The sequence below is a fragment of the Melanostigma gelatinosum genome (genome assembly GCF_949748355.1).
Source record: "Melanostigma gelatinosum genome assembly, chromosome: 11".
NCBI classification, from domain to species: domain Eukaryota; kingdom Metazoa; phylum Chordata; class Actinopteri; order Perciformes; family Zoarcidae; genus Melanostigma; species Melanostigma gelatinosum.
This window is the reverse complement of record NC_136644.1, coordinates 14,495,274-14,508,611: the sequence shown is the minus strand read 5'-3', so window position 1 is coordinate 14,508,611 and position 13,338 is coordinate 14,495,274. Positions and strand designations below refer to the sequence as shown.

The following is a 13,338-nucleotide window of genomic DNA, read 5'->3' as shown; positions in this document are numbered from 1 at the left end:
TGCATTTATGAAATCAAATATGTTGCATTTTAAAAAGGAGTGCCACAGAAAACAAACTAATGTTATTCAGTGTTCACCAAAATCCATTGTGTGTATCCTTGAGGTTTAACTAATGTGTTGAATGCATTTCCTTCTACATAGAACAGGGGTGCCAAACTCATTTTCACCCTGGGCCACGTCAGCATCACGGCCGCCCACAAAGGGCCGGTTGTAAATGTAAGACGGTGTAAATGTAACTACTCCTAACATATTGGTAAATAACTGTCTCTGCATTTGATTATTGTTTATTAAAGTGTTAAAATATTGTACATGCAGTTATATAAATGTAAAAATATATGTAAGCACATCTGATATAACTTAAATCCTTTTAATTTAGAGTTAAGAAACCCACATTACTCTATCAAAGATCAAACACAATTATTACAATAACTTTGTTCAAAGTTTAAAATCCTTTCAAGGGTGCGTTTGCACAATCCCACATGAAGCATTTCATGTGTTGTAAAGCCACGTTTAAAGTAGTCTTCAATGTACTCACAATACATTTATATGTCAAGTGTACAGTAACCAGCCAAAGAGCTGATTCTGTGACTGTGTGTTTAAGTATCTCATTATTATGACTTTTTATCTCATAATTTCAACTATGGGGGTATTTTTATGATCAAATCTAACTTTAAATTTTATTTTATTTTTTACTTTTTTTATCTGGCGGATTCACGGGCCACATAAAATGACGTGGCAGGCCGGATCCGGCCCGCATGTTTGACACACCCCTGACAGAACATTCGCAGAGCAGATTGTATTTTAAATCCAGCATTGTTTATGTCCATGTTTACTTGCTAGCAGTCTTCAAAACTCCCATAAGCAATAAAGAGCAGAAAAAAATATAAGATGGACGTTGCAACCTTATTAGTGAACATGTTTATAAAACAATGTCAAAAAAAAAAAAAAAATGACGTTAAGTGTGACGAATACACATTATGTGTTAGAACCTTTAAAAATCAAGGGCAGGATCTGAACCAATAGTCTCGGTTGGCTTCCCAACGGTCATGCTGCAACCAATTAAACAACGAGAGCTCAGCAGACTGGCTTCATCTGCTGACCCCATGTTCTCTCAGTATTGTTTCCCGAGAACATGACCCCTGACCTCTGTGGTCCTGACAACAAAACACATCAGAATGTACACAGAAGTCTTCTACTTATTAGTCTCAGACTGCCGCGTTAACAGAATAGTTACTAAAGTTAAGAGATTACAAGACTACTCAGCACAGTATTAGGAACTTTGGATATGTGGTAATTTACATTCTGTGTTCTGTAGTTAGATTACCGGTTACCATGCTAAAACATTTTAACCGGCAAGTATTTACGCTCCTGCAATTTCTTTTAAATTAGAGGTGTAATTTTACTATTCCTTTCAGACATCTTGCCCAAAATAAATAGTTAAAAAGAAATGTAAAAATGGCCAAAGTTTCATAAACATCCTTAATAATCATCATGTGTGGCAAACTTATCGATCTAATCCATTGAACAAATAAAGGGTCAGACATTATTTGTTGTGGTGTAGTGCAATGAAACTGAAAGGCTGGATAAACTACCTAACATGCTTTCATTTAAGAGTAGTTTGAGAGAAATGTTAGTGTTCTGCCATTTGTGATTTAATGCTGATGAATCCTTGATGTTAAATGTATCATAGTTCAACAATAATAAAATTAATTATTTGTGGAGGTCATCTTTTGACAGTGCCATATTTGAAAATGATCAATGTAGCCACGAGACATGTTGCCTGATCAGTGACACAGTCATTTTCACAATGTAATAATAGGAAATGGAGGAAGTCCCTAACTGACGCAAACACAGCTAAATGTAGTCAGATGAGGAAAAGTGGATCCACCAAAAGAAGAAACGGGAATTTACAACATAGATAAATGGAAGACTTTTACCATCATTGACTGATGACCTACTTTCTTTAAATGAGACGTCAAGTTTGAGAAACTTTAGGTTCCCTAAATAACCACAGCTGTATGGGTTGCATGGGACTGCTTACTGACTCCTGCAGAACCTCCACATCACACTAAGGACATGACTGTCAGGAACCAAGGCAAGGCAAGTTTATTTGTATAGCACATTTCAACAACAAGGTAATTCAAAGTGCTTCACATCAAACCATTAAAAGCATCAAAACATGAGGCAAAATAAAAGGAGATTTAAAAACAATTAAAGAAAGAGTGTAAGAAATAAAATTCAGTGGTAAAATGCAGAAATGCAGGCAATTGATCAATATATTAATTGAATGTGGTTCAATTAAAGGCAGCAGCAAACAGAAAGGTCTTCCATCTTGATTTAAATGAGCTGAGGGTCTCAGCTGACCTGCAGCTTTCTGGGACTTTGTTCCAGATATGTAGAGCAGAAAAACTGAACGCTGCTTCTCCATGTTTAGTTCTGACTCTGGGAACAGAAAGTAGACCGGTCCCAGACGACCTGAGGGGTCGGGATGGTTCATAAGGTAGCAGCAGATCGGAGATGTATTTTGGCCCTAAACCATTCAGTGCTTTGTAAACCAACAGCAGGATTTTAAAGTCAATTCTTTGCTGGACAGGAAGCCAGTGCAAATACCTCAGAACTGGGGTGATGTGATCCACCCTCCTGGTCTTAGTGAGGACTCGAGCTGCAGCGTTCTGAATCAGCTGCAGCTTTCTGACAGACTTTTTACAGAGACCTGTAAACACACCGTTACAGTAGTCCAGTCTGCTGAAGATAAATGCATGGACAAGTTTTTCCAAATCCTGTTGAGACATAAATCCTCTAATCCTTGATATATTCTTCAGGTGATAGTAGGCTGATTTTGTAATTGTCTTGATATGGCTGTTCAGGTTGAGGTCTGAATCCATAACTACACCTAGATTTCTGGCTTGGTTTGTGGGTTTTAACATCAGTGACTGAAGCTGAGCGGTGATTTTCAATTGTTCGTCCTTGGTACCAAAAACAATTACTTCTGTTTTATCTTTGTTTAATTGAAGAAAATTCTGGCACATCCAGATGTTGATTTGTTCAATGCAGTTACCCAGCCCTTGTATGGGATTATAGTCCCCTGGTGACATAGTTATGTAGATTTGTGTGTCGTCTGCATAATTATGATAACACACTTTGTTGTTTTCCATAATCTGAGCTCGTGGAAGCATGTAGATGTTGAACAGAAAACCAAAGAAAGCCTCTCGCATGGAGAGGCCATGGCTGGTGTGGCTGGTGCCCTTTTTATTTATTTTCACCCCTGCCCCTCACACAGCCAGAGTCTGCCACTGCTTGATATTTTGTCCAAGACACAAATAATTGGTCACTTTTCCAAAACCCCATAAGTCTGTCCAACTATATGCACTGATCAGTAAGGAAGCAAATATCAGTCAACAACTCTTTCAAGCTTACTTAAGAGTGAATCTGAATCATAATGAACAAGACTGAAATTGCTAATTTGGGGCAGAGATAGATAGACAGATATACTTTCTTGTCCCCATGGGAAAAAAACATTGCATTTGGGAAACACAACTAGGCTTCACAGTCAACCCCTAAATACATGCCGGCCGAAAAAAATAAATAAAAATTCAGTAGAATTGGCTGACAGCGTTTCCTCTTCTGTGTAAAGCTCAGTAACCGCACTGCAAGGGTATTTTTGCAAGTCATCCTGCCTGTTGCTTTCTGCCATTACAACACCACATGTCATACATCACTGTTTCAGATGATATCAGTGGCGTTAAGAGGTTTGCCAAGGGACAGAGATTAAACTACAAGAGGAAAAAAATACCTTGTAAAAGACTTGAAAACACACTCACACATTCCCCGTGGAAGACTTAATGAAATCCCAGATCACCAGGTTGCCTAGGAGGGGATTAGAAGAAGTCCCACTTCAAATCCTGCTGTGTATTTGCAGTAGTGATGGTTTTCCCTGTGCTTACACTGTCAGTCTAGCTAATGACTTGCATAGTGTCTCCCAGCCCAGTGCTCCCATTAATATGACTGCCAACAGTTCAGCTACAGTGGCTAACAGTAGGCAGTTTACAGATTGGAGGGAGGATTATATGCCCCATTGTAGTTGTTTTTTTATTCAAAAGAAAATGTTGAGGTGGGAGAAAGCTTAACATGACTTTGGACTCATTATGTGAACATGTCAAGGACCCTAATGTGGTTAAACTATGAAAGAGAGGGCGGTAACTTTGATTGGTTATGTGGATGCATGTAACGCGCCTTTGTGTTTCTCATTGTTGGATATATTTTTGTTTCCGTCAGTGTAGAAATATACACAGTGTGGACAGATGAGTAAGTCGAGCAGTATGTTCACGCTTAATATGGCTGACTGCATTAGTTGAGACAAAGGTGTGTGTGTCCTGGTATGTTCTAGTAACTGGGTGATTAAGAGGCAAGAGGTAAACTGGTTAATGCATTTCAGTTTCATTTCAGATTACAGGTTCTGGAGACAAACAGAACTGGAACTGTTCTCAAGAATGCCGACAAACTGGTGAGGCAGGAAGGGATTGAAATGTTAGGCAGTGAGAACACTACGCCTCTCCGCCTTCCTCTGCCAACTAAAAGCACATTTTGTCCATTGAAACATGATAAACCAACATGGTGAATGTATTGGGACAGACGAGCGAAGTGCACCGTTGGTCCATAAAAATAAGTTGGTCAAACAACTAAAGTTACTTGTTGGATTCAGGTGGTATCCTCTTTTTTGCTAAAATCACACTCGAACACTCTGATGACAAAGCCTTTATGACTGTTGGCAGGGTTTGTTTTACAGAACAAGCCTTGTGTTACTAAAGGCAGTCAATACCCAGATTCAGACTGTTTGAAACCATGTCGGTTCACTGACCCAGGTGTTGTTCGTGTTAAAGAATTCACTCCACACTTAACCGCTGAAGCTCGTCAACAAGCCCTCATTACTTTTAAATGAACTCCTTGGCTGCAGCGGCGACTAAACTGTGCCATGGTTCAAGAGATCTGTCCCTCTGCTCCGGTTACAGATACTGCCTCAGTCAGCCATGACTCCCACAAGAGATGCATCTCTTTTCATTTTTGACTAAAGAATTGCTTGGATTCTTTTTAACAGCACTTTAACAAGTTTTCAAAGAAGACATTTTTAGCCTTTTGTGTTTTTTCTTTACATTCTTTTAATTAGAACGTTTTTGCATTGCTATTTGAACTACCAGCCTCTCACTTAGATTACTATTCCATAACAGTCAGCTGGTCACATGTATCATTTAAAAAACAAGGCACTCATTAAAAAGAAAACACTAGTTAAAGGAACAAAGAAGAGTTAAGATCACTGTTTTAATTAAGTGCAACCGTGCAATCATATTTAGCAGAGAGGTGATCAAGATGACCCAGTGCTCTTTCCCTGAGGCCTTAGTCTACTGCTCAACTTTAGTCATGGTTTACATTTCTGAGAAAACTCATGGAGTGATTATGGGATAAAACAGTTAGTTACAGCACAAGTTGAAATCGTTAAAAAAAAAAAAAAAGGCTGTCAGTCTAACAGGTTTATCGTTACCAGCTGATATTCATCCAAAGTTTCATCCAAAAGTCACTGCCTTCCAGCAAACACAAGAACACTGATGGTGCAGTAAGCCAAGGCCCAGTCTGCATCCAGGCCTCTGGGGCAGCCATCTACCCAGCTGGCCACATCTGGGTAAACTCAGGAGAGGACTGGACCAAGCTTTGTCTCCACAAATATTCTTCTGTTTCCCTAAACAGTTCCCAGCACATACTGAATGTCAACATACTAGAGTCAATCATTTCCCAAAATACAGAAAACCCTCCAGTTTATGAGACTATGCTCAGTTTAGTTTAGGCTGGGTGTTTTTTCTGATGTCACTCACCACACCTGTGACTGGCTGCCTGCATCCATCTAGGGTAATTGAACTTTCCTGCAACCCGATGCAGTTTCACGACAGCAGGCTTTGAGGCACATACGAAATCAAACACCGATAAGAATAACAGATTTTGTGTTGCACATTCAATCATTACAATAAAGCAAATAACTTTACATTACTAAAAATTACTAAACTGAATTTACATGATCTGATGTAAAATATTCCTCATATGAATCTCTTAAAAAAAACAACACAATCAGGAATCTCATTTAGCAATAATTGTGCCCTCCTGACCAACAAACAAAGTAGAAACTTAAGAGTGTAGAATGCAGCAATCGTACATTTATTGTCATGACAGTTGGACAAAGTGAAAGGAACTGGGGAAAGCATTCGTCAGCCAAACTGTAATAACAATAGACTACATTGTCATGAGACTGAAAGGGTCTGTGCTATGTCAATGTATCCCAGACTAATCTGTAGATCATGGGGAATGACTTTTGATCTTATGAAAAAGATAGATGTACTATTCCTCAGGGCTCAAAGTAAAACGGCAAATTAATTCAATGATGCTCAGGCATCTCAATTTCTTTCCTAGCCTTTTGCTCTAACACAAAATACTCCATGTGAACGTACTGCAGCTTTGTGAATAATGTCTCGGTTTCTAGTGAGAAATTAAAGCAGTATTTATAGACGGGCTATATTTATACATCTTCCCACCTCGCCTCTGTCCTCTGGTAATAAGTGATTAAAATGACGGCAGCGCGATGAATGGTGCCGTCAGCGTGCAATGAAACCAGCCCGTAAACGTTGCTGGCTGGCAAGTTGACACATTCCCCTGATGTCTCAGTAATGGTCATTATTTCACCGGTTGGGTAGGTAAGAGAGAAGCACCTGCGTGAATACATAACAGAAGGCTGACAAGTATCTTCAACGTCAGAATGTCAGACTGTATTTTCCCTACAGAAAAAGGAAAACAAATAATGTCAACACAAATGTGTACGACAAGTATATTACTGATAAAGATCTGCGAAGTGTTCTACAGAAAACAACAAAGACAGGTTTATATGGAATTCTGGAAATATAACATGTCCAACAAAGCCCTGGACATTACTCCGAAAGAAACTAAGGTGCCCGCCCACACACACACACACACGTTACAATAGGCTAGGCCAGAGGTCGGCAACCTTTACTATCCAAAGAGCCATTTTGCTCTATTTTCCACCAAATAAAATTTGTCTGGAGCCGCAAAAGCTATTCAATATCACAGCTTATAAAGTTTTGTATATAGTTGTATTATATATACAAAAACAATAGTTTGTTGTATTTATGAAATTATAGAACAAGAATAAAGACAATTCTTGACATTTTTATTGCTATTTTATGCAAATGCTGTGCGTTTGTTCTGGAATTGTCATTCAACATTACATTGTTTGCACATATCAAACATACAGGTAAGCAAGCATCGTTGGCAGTGAAAGTAAATGAATATGTCCACGCAGAATTAAACTCTATGACTTTTTGTTTTTGGATTTATCCATTGATAGTTTGAGGGCGGGGTCTGAAAATCATGATTAGCCACCTGCAGGGAAAGGCTCTTGGCAGGTGTAATAGGATGTGACGCACATTTTAGTTGACAAAATAGTAAAGCATTTTTATTGAGCAACCTATCCACTTCCTGTTTACACCGAGTAACTAACAACAACAACAACAACAACAACAACAACAACAACAACAACAACAACAAGAAGAAGAAGAAGAAGAAGAAGAAGAAGAAGAAGAAGAAGAAGAAGAAGAAGAAGAAGAAGAAGAAGAAGAGAAGAAGAAGAAGAAGAAGAAGAAGAAGAAGAAGAAGAAGAAGAAGAAGAAGAAGAAGAAGAAGAAGAAGAAGAAGAAGAAGAAGAAGAAGAAGAAGAAGAAGAAGAAGAAGAAGAAGAAGAAGAAGAAGAAGAAGAAGAAGAGAAGAAGAAGAAGAAGAAGAAGAAGAAGAAGAAGAAGAAGAAGAAGAAGAAGAAGAAGAAGAAGAAGAAGAAGAAGAAGAAGAAGAAGAAGAAGAAGAAGAAGAAGAAGAAGAAGAAGAAGAAGAAGAAGAAGAAGAAGAAGAAGAAGAAGAAGAAGAAGAAGAAGAAGAAGAAGAAGAAGAAGAAGAAGAAGAAGAAGAAGAAGAAGAAGAAGAAGAAGAAGAAGAAGAAGAAGAAGAAGAAGAAGAAGAAGAAGAAGAAGAAGAAGAAGAAGAAGAAGAAGAAGAAGAAGAAGAAGAAGAAGAAGAAGAAGAAGAAGAAGAAGAAGAAGAAGAAGAAGAAGAAGAAGAAGAAGAAGAAGAAGACTCGGGACCACTTATTTAGAAAACGATGCTGAAATGCCATGTGGGCGGAGATCTTTTAAAACAAAAACGTATTAGTCTGGAGGTGCATGCGGCTCCCGAGCCGCAGTTTGCCGACCCCTGGGCTAGGCTGATTGTTAAGATTGCTAAATGATAACCAGTGTTGGGCCAGTGTTTATGGACAATGCATTCGCAGTAAAAATACTGAAGGACTACTTGCTGTAGACTAGGAAAGTGAGCATAACAAGATGGTTGAAAAAGCAGTGACTGAGAAACCCTGAAGCAAGACACTAACCACCCCTTATTAATTAAATCAGAATGTTAGAAGAGGCTTGTTTTGTTTAATTTTTACCAAATAAGCCTCAAGTCAGGAGCCTGAAAATTGTGACATGTTTAAGAGCCAAAAGTCAAATAAGGCTTGCAAACGAGAGAAAGCAAACTGAGCTACAGTTGCCGAAAAGTTTATTATCTTGATCAGTGGTAAAAAGAAGATCACAATATTGTATAATTCTTGAGCAATATCTACAAGACTTCTTGTCTACTACGTAGACAAATGGTCTCATGTTGTAAACTGAAATCCTAGTCTATTGTAAGGGGCCAATAAACTGTGATGTAATGGGCTATTGTGAAGGGAAGAGAGGTGTGAACATACTCTAAGGGTAGTCCAATTGTAATAGTCACTATACAGGTACAAGATCTCCTATTTCTTTGTTTTCCATTCATACTGAATAAAATGACATATACACACACACACACACACACAGTTTTACAACAATAGGTCGGACCTGGTGACAACTTGGACAGCCACAATGTGAGTCAAAGCTACGAGCAGGTGCACAGTCAACAGGGGTGCCCAGTTCCTACGCAGGGTATGATAAGCAGTCCTCCTCTCAGTGTGAAAGATGAATATGGCAGACTCTATTTTAGGAAAATAGGACTGGTGAAAGGTCACCGCACCTGCTGCTCAAACCCTAAGCCTCCTCCTGTTTCTCACAGGTGTTTTTTTTTTTTCCCCCCTTTCTCTGACAAACTGACACCTTGCTCTGTAACTCACCCTTTCCAACAGGACAGCTAAGCACACAGTGTACTGGTGCCGTGTCCCATCTGTGACAGATGTCAGGAAACGGATAACCGCGGCATTATTCTATGTTTTTATTATCAACACATATCCCACCAACAAGTGATGTGTGATGCAGTATATGCTTGAAAGCGTATTTTGCTCAATGCTAGTTGCTTCCTCTCAACTCATTACGGTTGTTTTTCTTCCATCTCAAATGGCATTGCGCACATGGGTTCCCCATATCAAACCCTTTTTTAGACACCGATTAAAGTATTAAAACAATTCTGGTGTTGGACTCAGTTATTTGGACAGATATTCGTAGACAGATTTTACTATAAATATCAGCATACATGGTATAAATTAGACTACTATGTTATTGGAATTTTATGTCAGCCTTAATATCTGCAATTCATTGCAGACCGAAATGCCTCTCTCCCAAAAACAAACAAAGTGAAATGCTGTAGTATCTCCACCCTAAAAACCCTGTACAAAGGCTTTTAAAATAGTTACTCAGACAAAAGGTATGAAGGTATTGTGTTGAAGAAAGTTGTCAGTATGGACAGTAGTCTGTTCACTCTATACAAGATCTAATAACTTCATGCAAATTTGAAAGTCAAACCATCATTTACTGTGAATAATTGACTCAACAATACAGCTGTTCTGAGCTAAGCAAGATTTTACAATCTACCATAAGCCTAAACAAAGAAATTAGGGAATATTGAAGGACGGTTACAAAGAGAACACTGAAGGAGTGCAAGGGTCAGTATCATAAAAGTGTAACAATATACTGGAGACATGAAAAATAGCATGTGATAACTTACAATGAGGATAAGGAGATAATTAAAAGGGAATTTTAGAAACCAAATAGCACCAAAATAAGTGTGGTGTGGTGTGTAGGGCTGGGCCATGGCCTCGAGATATGTTTGTGCAGATCCCTTCAGCAGGTTTTGGGATGAATAAATCATCACTACATGACTTTGGCTGCAAGGTAACAAAGGCTGTTCATAGGTCCAAAAACAACTGGCTCAATATAAGCATTCTGGGGGCAGCAGTTGTAGTCTTATCACCTGTAACATTAATGTGACATGTTGAAATTCCCTCAGGAGACACTGGAATCCAACCAGCACGCCAGCTTTGATGTCCTTCTATAGAAGAGCAGCAGCTACATGCCACAACTAAGATAAAAAGAACTACAGAGACACTGTCAGTTAGTAAACTGGTTAAATGGGAGGAGGTCATTATGCATAGGAACCTTGTAGAGCAAGTTACTTAACATTTCAAGTATACCTCGAGGTCACTCTGTGCAAAGAAACCTGTGAGACACCTTGCAGCTATTGACTTTAACGATCCATATTTCAGGGCCTTTAGTTGTAGGGCATGGACATCTGTGGTGTTTCTAAAAAAAGTTGTAAGACAGTCAATTATATTTATTGAGAGATAATCATCCAAACACATTTTCAAATGTTTTTTTAACCAGCATCCCTAATCCCAGGTGATTAACAAAGATGCTCTTTGCAGTTATTATTCCCACAACAAACATAATATTTCATAATCTCCATGTCTCAGGTTAGGAATATCACATGCCATGGACTTTGTATTTCCCCAGAGTTTCCTTTGATCTAGGGATGCACCAATGCATCAGTCGCAAAACCAATTCCTGGGCTTTATTAAAACAATGGTATCCAATACCATATCGGCCCACTGTCACAAATACCCAATCCAGCTATGGAGTGGTCTCGTGTGACGTCACAGTTTAGTTGTCGGCCATGTTGGAGTACACACAAAGCCACTGGCATGCACGGCTGAGTCGCATAACCTATCGGTGGTGAACTTTTGTGCTGTCTTGGGTTGTGGCAGCAGAGCTGATAGACAAGAAATCATTCTTTCGTTTGCCAGCGGTCATTACACATCAAGGAAATGACACGAAGGAGCTATCCAAGCGACGTCGCGAGAAATGGCTGTCACGCATCTCTCGAGATATAAAGGAATGGAATTTGGCATACACTAGAGTATGTGCGGATCACTTTATAAGTGGTCAGTGATTTTATTTACTAATTCGTTTGTGAACAGTATTTAATAAAGGAAATATAAATTAAACTTGGACATGAGAAGGTTACCGAAGCTTCATCGGCCCGTGACAGCAGTCGGTGCCAGAGATGTGTCGAGCGTGTACAACAGGCGAAACACATAGATGCAGCCTCAGCATTGCTTGATATGAGTTTAACGTCAGATCATATATATATATATATATATATATATATATATATATATATGAAGTTATGAGTTAGTTGAAAGTGAATTCCTACACACACGCACACAATGACATGCACGTACAATGTAAACAAACACACGTGTCTGTTTGCGCTGAGTAAACATTGAATATTGCTAAATATCGGACCAGATCTGTATATATTTACCCTCCCAATGACGAGATGAGAATTCTCGACGACCGTTGCTTTGACGTCTGGGACCCATCCACTGACAAACTGATTATAAGCGTCGAGCCCTTTGTAGCACTCCAACTCGTCTTTTGTGTAAGGACTGGGGGTGTTCACGAGATACGTGTAGATGTTGGCGTAGTTTACCGATGGAAGATAAGTAGGATCGGCACTGAAACGATCTGCACTCATCGTATAGGGATCCAAGTTACCAATAACCTTCAATTTGGCCAGGTAGCGAACCTTTGATGCACTATCCAGTGATTCAAAGTATTGTATTTTCGCCGCACTTCCTTGTTTACGCGCCGCCATGTAGGATCTGTATGTACTCCAACATGGCCGACCGACCTCGTAACTAAGGAGATCGTGACGTCGGTGAGACCACTCCATTTGAGTCAGTATCAGACCGATATCCAGTATCAGTAAATCTCTACTTTGATCCCTGAGTGTAGCATTGATTACACAGACTTCAGTGTATTCCTATTCCGCTCTTCATTCTCTTAACTAAGTTTGTTCTTCCTCTCTCTCTCTCTTCTCTCCCCGTCTATCTCTAGACTTAGCCCTCACTGAGGTCATTTGTAGCTCAACAAACAGATCAATAATGAGTTCAAATTTACTGGCAAAGTGCTTACCTTGTATCCTCGGTGCCTGGGGCTTGCATCTGCCTACTGCAGAGTCATGTTTCACATGTCCATGATGCTCAGGGGGCTCCTGAGAAACACATTATCAGTCAAGAGAAATGCTCAATCATTACAGATGCAGGTTGAAAACACAAAATCATAAAGAGTGGCAATATAAAGTGGGTGTTCATGCTTCTTGGTGAGTAAGTATTGGTAGCCTTTGTGTGCAATGTTTGTATACTGTGCCATAACCATATGGCAAACAAATATAATTCAAAGTGGCATTTGACATATGGGTGTTGCTGGAAGAAGTTAATTCGGCTAATACACGTGCTAACGTGGTCTAAATAGAAACTTCTCGAGCTTTAATATAGCAAACGATGACGAGTAGAGAAAGCAGCCTACCTTATGATACATGTAAGATAACAGGCTAACGACTATTTCAACAGACAGACTTGTTTTGTCTATATTAGAATGAAACCCTAAAGCTTGCTACAAACTGAATCAATAAATAGTTTAAAAGTCCTTTTTACCCGAGGTCACCTCACCAAACTCGCAGAATGTGGACAAAAACAGAGAGCAATCACGGACAGCTTACCGTGTCGAGGGGATTTCATTTTTATCTGGAAACAACGAACCAAATGAACTTCCAAAATGAGGCTTTTCTCAACACGGCACCGTTAACGTACTAAGTTGCATCAACGGCTCGTTTTCTCCCTCAGCCTGTTGACAACTGACTAGCTGACTGGACTCAGTTCCTTAAAGGAAACACGCACGCGGCAGTTTATCAAGGCCAGAGTAATCGAGACCGAGCTGTGGGATAATAACTGGCTCGCTGTGCGGGTCAGTTGCCAATCGATTGGTCGACAGAGCGTCTTTCAGGCCTAGAGCAGATGACGCAGATGTGAGAAGGTAAAAAACTGTGTGAAACGTAAACAAGTTATTAAAATGTTGCACAGTGCTTTCTGGCTTATCAATGCAGGAAACAAGAACAATACAAAACGGTTAAGCAATTATAAAATGTAGAGGATCTCATAATTAA

General features: G+C 39.4%; 1 protein-coding gene across 2 annotated transcripts in view; it reads right to left on the bottom strand.

Annotated features, from left to right (window-relative positions):
- Positions 1-13,012, bottom strand: part of LOC306784937 (testis-expressed protein 2-like) — a 30,772-nt gene extending 17,760 nt beyond the window's left edge. For both annotated transcript variants that reach the window (XM_079279135.1, XM_079279136.1), the window contains exons 1-2: positions 12,895-13,012; positions 12,309-12,387 (exon numbers count right to left, since the gene is read on the bottom strand). In XM_079279135.1, coding sequence (XP_079135261.1) covers positions 12,309-12,337 — 29 coding nt within the window. In that variant the 5' untranslated portion in view covers positions 12,338-12,387; positions 12,895-13,012. The remainder of the gene's footprint in view (positions 1-12,308; positions 12,388-12,894) is intronic.
- Between the last annotated feature and the right edge of the window lie 326 nt (positions 13,013-13,338).